General features: G+C 36.9%; 1 protein-coding gene across 1 annotated transcript in view; it reads right to left on the bottom strand.

The window, feature by feature from the left end:
- Window positions 1-9,803, bottom strand: part of fig4a (FIG4 phosphoinositide 5-phosphatase a) — a 76,526-nt gene that overhangs the window by 31,629 nt on the left and 35,094 nt on the right. Inside the window, exons 12-16 of the mRNA XM_016450887.1 lie at window positions 9,155-9,288; window positions 8,735-8,851; window positions 5,087-5,132; window positions 3,642-3,790; window positions 3,400-3,566 (exon numbers count right to left, since the gene is read on the bottom strand). Of these exons, the coding sequence (XP_016306373.1) occupies window positions 3,400-3,566; window positions 3,642-3,790; window positions 5,087-5,132; window positions 8,735-8,851; window positions 9,155-9,288 (613 nt within the window). The remainder of the gene's footprint in view (window positions 1-3,399; window positions 3,567-3,641; window positions 3,791-5,086; window positions 5,133-8,734; window positions 8,852-9,154; window positions 9,289-9,803) is intronic.

Here is a 9,803-nt window from a genome sequence, read left to right on the forward strand (position 1 = left end):
TTCATTTTTACTGTATAATTAGTTTTTTTTTTAAATTGGAATTTCTTGCAAAGTGCAAAATTATATTGCAAAATTATTTTTTGCATTATAATATATATTATATTATAATATTATTAATTATATATATATATATATTAATAATAATAATAATAAAATATTTTTAATAATATTTAATAAATTACTATATAATATTTAATCAGACAGGAACAGCCTTTAAAATGCCCTAAAACACACATTTTCCCGGTGAAAATGTGCACATCACATCAGGTCTCTGTGATGCACGTGTGCTATGGGCAAGTAAATGAAGATGTAATTGTCATTTTTGGGTGAACTACTCCTTGAATAACTCCAGACGATGACGCGGTGTCCTCTAGCGAACGGGACGCGCTAAACGCCTCAATCACAAGCGCAGAGCAGGAGAAGATTATAATGACAGGTGACACTGAGAAACGAACCACTCATCCATTCCTCTCGCTCTTTCAATAACTTCATCTCTCTGTTCATGTCAAAGAAAAAAACAAGTCTCTCTGGACTTGTCGAGCTCTGAATCAAACCTGACAGGCCAAGCGTTTTGATTAAGTCTGTCAAAAAAGAGCCAAGAATGACTTAAACGTTCAGCTGAACCATCAGTTAAAGTGTTGAGGAATAACTAACTAAAATGAGCTACTCTACAAAACTACACTTTTAACTATATTTATTTTAATTTACAATTTGTAAAGAAATGGTCACTTTCAAATCTGATAATAGAAACACTGGCATGGAGACAAAAACGGCATCATTAATGTAATCAATGATTTCTGATCATTTCCGTGCGAAATGGAAGCAAAATTAAAATTATTAACTTGTATTTAATTAATTAGTAAAATTATTAAAATTATTAAAATGTTATTAAGATAACTTTTAACATTTAAAGAGTTGTGCAATACAAAAATATATATATTTAAAAATTATATTTCATTCTTTTTAAATATGTTAAGGCATAAAGCTTTTAAATCATTCAGAAAATAGATAATAAAAATTTAATTAATATTTGAATTCCTAAACACTTTATAGGGGGGGAAATTAAAAATATTATATTAGACAAAAGTCAGTTTTAACATCTTATAGTTGTGCAACAAAAAACATTTTATAAAAAAATAAAGAAAAAAAAAACTCACAGACACACACTCACACAGAGACACACACTCACACAGAGACACACACTCACACAGAGACACACACTCACACAGAGACACACACTCACACAGAGACACACACTCACACAGAGACACACACTCACACAGAGACACACACTCACACAGAGACACACACTCACACACATTCTCCATGTTTGTTTATGTCAAACGCAGTGTCGCTGGCGGCGAAAGCGTTCACACGGGTGCAATATAATCACAGCGCGTGACTGGAATGCGGCGCCTTCGCCAATCAACCAAACGGCAATTACAGCTAATTTCAGGGTTACATTAGATTTCACTCATATCCTAAAATCATAACGTTAACATTATTATAAGAACATGAAGCAATTAAGAATACAACATGCAAATTTGTGTACGCAAACCAAACTCCCGCGAGGACGCGATGACGCGGTGAACGTTCAAACGCAAAATTACGGGAAAACAAACCGTGTGACCCAAAAATATTCACTAGCAACCAATGGGATTCGAGTTTGGAGACGCTGTAACCACGGAGACTAGAACTGGGTTGTTGCTATGACGACACATATAAAAGATCCAATCATGTCTGTAAATACAATAAATGGAACACAATAAACATGGAAAAACTAAACGATGTCCAACTGCAAAGTGATTTCAGGAAATCCAGCAAAGCCTGACAATAATCCACTGCGTGCGGCGCATTCACAGGTTTTCTGATGGATTCAGCTCTGCACAGGGCCAATAACATGTGAGATCGGCTGTTTATAAATCGAATCATTATAATTCACACAAAGCGACCCATCAGCACAAAGGCAGATATGAATAATTAATGAAGGAGAGAATGAGAGAATGTGGGTGACGGATATAATGGCTCACACAGGTCTCTCGCCCGCTCTCTCTCTCTCTCTCTCTCTCCAGCTCCAGACCATCATTAACTTATGAAACGGGACACATTAACATAATGTTACATAATACACACATTTCTATGGATGGGTGTGCAGAAAAATTATGAATAATTATTCAAAATCTTTTTTTTGCATGACTGTAATGAGAATCTGGAGTTTAAATGTGCTTAATCATGAAAAATTATATCAGAAATGCAAAGAATAATCCCACCTATTTGTACTACATATATTATTAACGGCAGCTAGGAAGATAATCACTGTGAATTGGTTGAAGATGCACGAACCTACTCTGACAGAATGAATACAGAGACTGAATCAGATACATATATATTTGAGAATATGACTGCAGATTTAGAGTTAAAATCAGACATTTTCCAACAGAACTGGGCACTAATCGAAACATATTTGATTGACATTGAAATGTTGTCAGGGGCTTTTTGTAGTTATTGTATTTGTATTTATTTTAAGTTATTAACGTTTTTTTGTTTTTATAAATTTTTTTGTTTAATATTATTTAAGCTGTCTTTGTTTTTTCCATTTTGTATGGTTATTTATTTATCCATTTTTTTAATTTGTATTTTTTAAGCATTAATATTTTAAGGAAATGTTATGTGTATATTGTTCTGTTTATAAAAAGTTTAATAAAAACACATTTAAAAAAAGAAATGCAAAAAATATAAGCAATAAAATAAAATAAATTAATTAAATATAAAAGCTACTGGTCAAAAGATTGAAATAATTGTTTATATATATATATTTTTTTTTTATTTGAAAGAAGTGTCTTCTGCTTACCAAGGCTGCATTTATTTGATCAAAAATACAGTAAAAATTGTGAAATATTATTATGATTTAAAACAGCTGTTTTCTATGTGAATATCTGTTAAACTGTAATTTATTTCTGTGATGCGCAGCTGTATTTTCAGCATCATTACTCCAGTCTTCAGTGTCACATGATCTTCAGAAATCATTCTAATATGCTGATTTACTGCTCAAGAAACATTTCTGATTATTATCAATGTTGAAAACAGTTGTGCTGCACAATATTTTTGTGGAAACTGTGATGCATTTTATTTTTCAGGATTCACAGATGAATAGAAAGTTCAAAAGAACAGCATTTATTTGACATAGAAATCTTTTATAACATTATAAATGTCTTTACGGTCACTTTTGATCAATTTGATGCACCCTTGAATACATTAATTAATTAAAAAATGTTTATTTAATATATTTCAACTTTGATAATAATCAGAAATGTTTCTTGAGTACCATGATGTTACCATGAATCTTTGAACATAATACCATGCCGTACCACAGCATGAAAGCAGCATCCAGGTGTTTACCTGAGAAGGCGTTGCTATAGTAACGCGAGAGCGTCTGCATGATGTCTTTGGAGTGCTGTGTCCAGGGCGCGATCTTACGGTACGTCTTCACCCGATGCACCAGCTGAGATCCTCCGTACTGTAAAGACAGCGTGTCGCCGTGATCCTCATACAGCTCCTCAAACAACCTGCTCACACCATAAACAACATCAGCACGATGGAGAAGAGCGTCTGCCTGCTGTAATGTGTGTTTGCGCAGGTACCTGATGCAGTCCGTGTCGAACTGAAGCTTGGGTTTGTCGATCATCCCGAGAGCGTAGAGCTGATACGCCAGAGCACATTTACCCACCATGAACTGAGCGGTGTTGGTTCGATCCAGACAGTCCACACAGTTCGTCCTCAAAACCCCCGTCTGTCAAAACAACACACGAAAAATGATTTCTGACCTGTAATAATATGTCACAATTTTTACTTTATGTTTGATCAAATAAATGAGCCTTGGTGAGCAGAAGAGAACGTTTAAAAAATCTTACTGACCTCAAAAGTGCACACTTTGCATGAAACATATACATTATTTAAGTTCAAATGTATTTACAAAGCACTTTAAAAAACACAAAGTGCAATTACAAGAACCTAAAAATATACATTAAAAAAAGCACAAATAAATTGATGGACAACAGATTTAAAAAAGAGAGAAATAAAAACGGAATTAAAAATACATAAAACAAAATAAAAAGCAGAAGTAAATCTGTTCAACACCTAGTGATCAAAATGTATTTTTAAAACTTTTTTTATATTTACAAATAAACAAAGGTAAATATATTCCTAATGGGTCATTTATGTGGAAATATGAGAAAAAAATCATTAAATAAAAATGTATCTAAATGTCTAAAAACATACACAAACAAAGGTATTTGTGTGTGTGTGTGTGTGTGTGTGTGTGTGTGTGTGTGTATATATATATATAATAGTTTATATTCATATTTTGAATATATTTTTATTCTCCGTTTTAATTTTAATTAAAAATATTTAGAAGTTCTGTTTTGTGTTTTTTATATCTAGTGGTTTTGTTTTTTATGTCTATATAGTTTTTATATATAGTTTTAGTCATTTTAGTTTATATTTTATATCAGTTAACATGCATTTGATTTTTAAGATCAAAATGTTTTAGTTTAGTTTTAGTTCTAAAAGTGTATATATATATATATATATATATATATAAGATATAGACAGATATAGATATTATATATATATTGATCTGTGTGTGTGTGTGTGTGTACAACAATTAATTAAAATGCATAAAACATATGTGAATCTGTTCAACACCTACTGATTAAAAAGGCTTCTCTAAGAAAACATGTCTTAAGACGAGTTTTAAACACATTTAAATTTTTTTTTTTTTTGTATTTTATAAATAACTAAAAATGTATGCAAACAACAGGATATGCCTTCTTAATGGTTAATTCATCTGTAGCCATTGGAAATTTAAAAAAAAAAAATCATTACAGTGATAAAGAATAATTTACTGAATTTTACAAAGCATTGACAGATCTTTGACAGAATGCATCTACATTTAAACAACAACGTAAAATCAGGCGGCGTGTGACTACTGGTTTAATGTGTCGGTCAGATAAACGCTTTGTTTCTGATTGGACACTTCTTGACCAGATTGAGCAGCAACATGCAGCAGATTTTGAGGAAGACAAACCTGTAGCCTGCCATTCGGTGTGACCTTCCCTCCGAGATCTCCCCACCTGAAAAACAGAGAGTTGTTTAAAGCAAACGAGGCTCTGACAGCCGATCTCCATCATCAGACCCGCTGCTCGCCTCAAACTTTCACCTCGTGTGTTTGAAAACAAATAAGTGCTTCAACACGTGGACCATTAGCGCTTTACAACAACAAGAGCTGGGAAACAACAAAAGTGCTGCATTTACCTCAGCCGTGACTCAGACGGGAGGCTTTCTGGGCTCTTATGAGAAGGACAGAAATAGTGTTTGAAGCACTGTACACATATGCAGCTCATCAGGAAGAAAATTTGTTCGGTAATTAGTTGGAGTCTTAGTATTAGTATTAGGAGTATTAGTTGATCCATTTTCAGCATTCACTCAGCATTGTTAGCATCAAGGCCTTGCAGAAACAGATTCATGTGAAATAAAAATCACTGCTGGAAGTTTGCCGATCTTCAGGAGCTTCTACATCACTGCCTGATTAGCTCCGCCCACCGATTCTACATCACTGGCTGATTAGCCCCGCCCACCGATTCTACATCACTGCATGATTAGCTCCACCCACCGATTCTACATCACTGCCTGTTTAGCCCCCATCCACCGATTCTACATCACTGCCTGTTTAGCCCCACCCACCAATTCTACATCACTGCCTGATTAGCTCCGCCTACTGATTCTACAGCACTAGATGTGTTTGACTTGAAGCAGCGCTACGCAGACCGATCGGTGTATGACATCAAAGTACCGTGAGAGCGATTAGACAGCAGACGTCTCCTTATTCCACCGATTCTACATCACTGGCTGATTAGCCCCGCCCACCGATTCTACATCACTGCCCGTTTAGCCCCGCCCACCGATTCTACATCACTGCCTGTTTAGCCCCACCCACCGATTCTACATCACTGCCTGTTTAGCCCCACCCACCGATTCTACATCACTGCCTGTTTAGCCCCACCCACCGATTCTACAGCGCTGCCTGATTAGCTCCGCCCACCAATTCTACAGCACTGCCTGATTAGCCCCGCCCACCGATTCTACATCACTGCCTGTTTAGCCCCACCCACCGATTCTACAGCGCTGCCTGATTAGCTCCGCCCGCCGATTCTACAGCACTGCCTGATTAGCTCTGCCCACCGATTCTACAGCATTGCCTGATTAGCGCCGCCCACCGATTCTACAGCACTGCCTGATTAGCTCTGCCCACCGATTCTACAGCATTGCCTGATTAGCGCCGCCCACCGATTCTACAGCACTGCCTGATTAGCTCTGCCCACCGATTCTACAGCATTGCCTGATTAGCGCCGCCCACCGATTCTACAGCACTGCCTGATTAGCTCTGCCCACCGATTCTACAGCATTGCCTGATTAGCGCCGCCCACCGATTCTACAGCACTGCCTGATTAGCTCTGCCCACCGATTCTACAGCATTGCCTGATTAGCGCCGCCCACCGATTCTACAGCACTGCCTGATTAGCTCTGCCCACCGATTCTACAGCATTGCCTGATTAGCGCCGCCCACCGATTCTACAGCACTGCCTGATTAGCTCTGCCACCGATTCCACAGCATTGCCTGTTTAGCCCCACCCACCGATTCTACAGCGCTGCCTGATTAGCTCCGCCCACCAATTCTACAGCACTGAATGATTAGCCCCTCTCACCGATTCTACAGCACTGCCTGTTTTAGCTCCGCCCACCAATTCTACAGCATTGCCTGATTAGCCCCGCCCACCGATTCTACAGCACTGCCTGATTAGCCCCGCCCACCGATTCTACAGCACTGCCTGTTTTAGCTCCGCCCACCGATTCTACATCACTGCCTGTTGCATCACTAGAGGAAGCGTTATTATGGATTATGGACCCTTCAAAATTGTCTTGTTTGATTTGTTTGACGTTAATAAATAGACTGCAGTGGTGTGGAGTACTTGTGGATTATTGTGATATTTTTATCAGCTGTTTGGATTCTGACGGCACCCATTCACTTGCAGAGGATCCATTGCTGAGACAGTGATGCAATGCTACATTTCTCAAAATCTGATAAAGAAACAAACTCATCCGCATCTCGGATGGCCTGAGGGTGAGAATTTTTTCAGGAAATGTTCATTTTTGGGTGAACTGTTCTTTTAATATAGTGTTCTGATAAACCCCTGTGGCTAACATTTGCAGAATATTCTTCAAAAGATTTGCATTTAAAAACAGATGCTTGACAGAACAGCCATTTCTATCACATAAATGTGAATTTAAATGAGACACATTTGTTATTAAACACATAAACAACATTATTTACACAATCTTAGATTCATTAATTTATTCCTTCCACCTTTTGTGTGTCACACCGCTGCTGAAACAGACTCTGCTTTTGTGGAATCAAGTTATTCTCATCTTAAACAAATGGATGTTTTGTTGTAAAGGTCATTTAAGCGTGTGCATTTACCTTTCATCAGGACGTAACGTGTGGCAATAAAAGTCAGGTCGATTAACGAAGAATCCCGTCCTCTTGACCACATTCTCAGCGATCATACTGAGACGATCCAACACGTTACACAGTTTACTGCAGATGAGAAGTTACAATTCTACTGTCAATTACAATGTTACAAAAGATTTCTATTTCAAATAAATGCTGTTCTTTTGAACTTTCTATTCATCTGTGAATCCTGAAAAATAAAACACTGAAGACTGGAGTGCTGAAAATTTATTTGAAATAGTACAAATATTTCACAATTTTTACTGTATTTTCGATCAGAAAATGAGCAGAAGAGACTTATTAAAAGATCTTACTGACTCCAACTTTTGAACAGTAGTGTATATTATATCAGTTCCTGAAAAACAGTCACTTTACGACAGTCGTACGCACCTCTTCGTGTATCGCGCCATATCCCAGGCGATGTACTCGATGCCGTGCTCCGGTGGGAGGAACTGGTTCAGGTTGGTGATGGCGGGATAAAACTCCTCACTCAGGATCTTCTCATGCTTTCTCTTCTCTCGTTTCTGACAAAATCAAAAATCACCAAATCGACAATTATCACACTGATCACATACTGATTCCAACAATTTAACCAACTTATAACAAAATATGCTCTCCAGCCCCGCAGCAGCAAGACAAACGTGCGGCTTAATGTTTAGCAAATTTGTGCCAAACAAAATCGCAATTTGCAAAAACTCTGTAAAAAAAAAAAAACACCATAAAGGTTTATTTCTGAGACAGTGATGCAATGCTACATTTCTCAAAATCTGATAAAGAAACAAACTCATCCGCATCTCGGATGGCCTGAGGGTGAGAATTTTTTCAGGAAATGTTCATTTTTGGGTGAACTGTTCTTTTAATATAGTGTTCTGATAAACCCCTGTGGCTAACATTTGCAGAATATTCTTCAAAAGATTTGCATTTAAAAACAGATGCTTGACAGAACAGCCATTTCTATCACATAAATGTGAATTTAAATGAGACACATTTGTTATTAAACACATAAACAACATTATTTACACAATCTTAGATTCATTAATTTATTCCTTCCACCTTTTGTGTGTCACACCGCTGCTGAAACAGACTCTGCTTTTGTGGAATCAAGTTATTCTCATCTTAAACAAATGGATGTTTTGTTGTAAAGGTCATTTAAGCGTGTGCATTTACCTTTCATCAGGACGTAACGTGTGGCAATAAAAGTCAGGTCGATTAACGAAGAATCCCGTCCTCTTGACCACATTCTCAGCGATCATACTGAGACGATCCAACACGTTACACAGTTTACTGCAGATGAGAAGTTACAATTCTACTGTCAATTACAATGTTACAAAAGATTTCTATTTCAAATAAATGCTGTTCTTTTGAACTTTCTATTCATCTGTGAATCCTGAAAAATAAAACACTGAAGACTGGAGTGCTGAAAATTTATTTGAAATAGTACAAATATTTCACAATTTTTACTGTATTTTCGATCAGAAAATGAGCAGAAGAGACTTATTAAAAGATCTTACTGACTCCAACTTTTGAACAGTAGTGTATATTATATCAGTTCCTGAAAAACAGTCACTTTACGACAGTCGTACGCACCTCTTCGTGTATCGCGCCATATCCCAGGCGATGTACTCGATGCCGTGCTCCGGTGGGAGGAACTGGTTCAGGTTGGTGATGGCGGGATAAAACTCCTCACTCAGGATCTTCTCATGCTTTCTCTTCTCTCGTTTCTGACAAAATCAAAAATCACCAAATCGACAATTATCACACTGATCACATACTGATTCCAACAATTTAACCAACTTATAACAAAATATGCTCTCCAGCCCCGCAGCAGCAAGACAAACGTGCGGCTTAATGTTTAGCAAATTTGTGCCAAACAAAATCGCAATTTGCAAAAACTCTGTAAAAAAAAAAAAACACCATAAAGGTTTATTTTTCTAAGCTGTAAATAAAACAAAGATTATTAGAGTACGTTTCACAAGAAAATACTATTTCAGTCTTACGACTTCGAAATGTCAAGTTTAATTCAATTTGCCGATTCTTTGTAGTTACTTATTAAATTTACTAGCAATTTCTGAGTGAAAATTGTTTCAAAGTAAACCTTACATCAATTTTTTTAGTGTGTTGGAAAATAACGCGTCCTAGAAAAACTATGTAGGTCAACTTTAGCAAACTAAAGCAATAAGCCCCAAGAAGCCGTGGTTTACAGTGAATTTATAACAGCTGGGGGGGGGGGGGGGGG

Source organism: Sinocyclocheilus anshuiensis, unplaced genomic scaffold, assembly GCF_001515605.1.
Source record: "Sinocyclocheilus anshuiensis isolate Anshui unplaced genomic scaffold, SAMN03320099.WGS_v1.1 scaffold595, whole genome shotgun sequence".
Lineage (NCBI taxonomy): Eukaryota > Metazoa > Chordata > Actinopteri > Cypriniformes > Cyprinidae > Sinocyclocheilus > Sinocyclocheilus anshuiensis.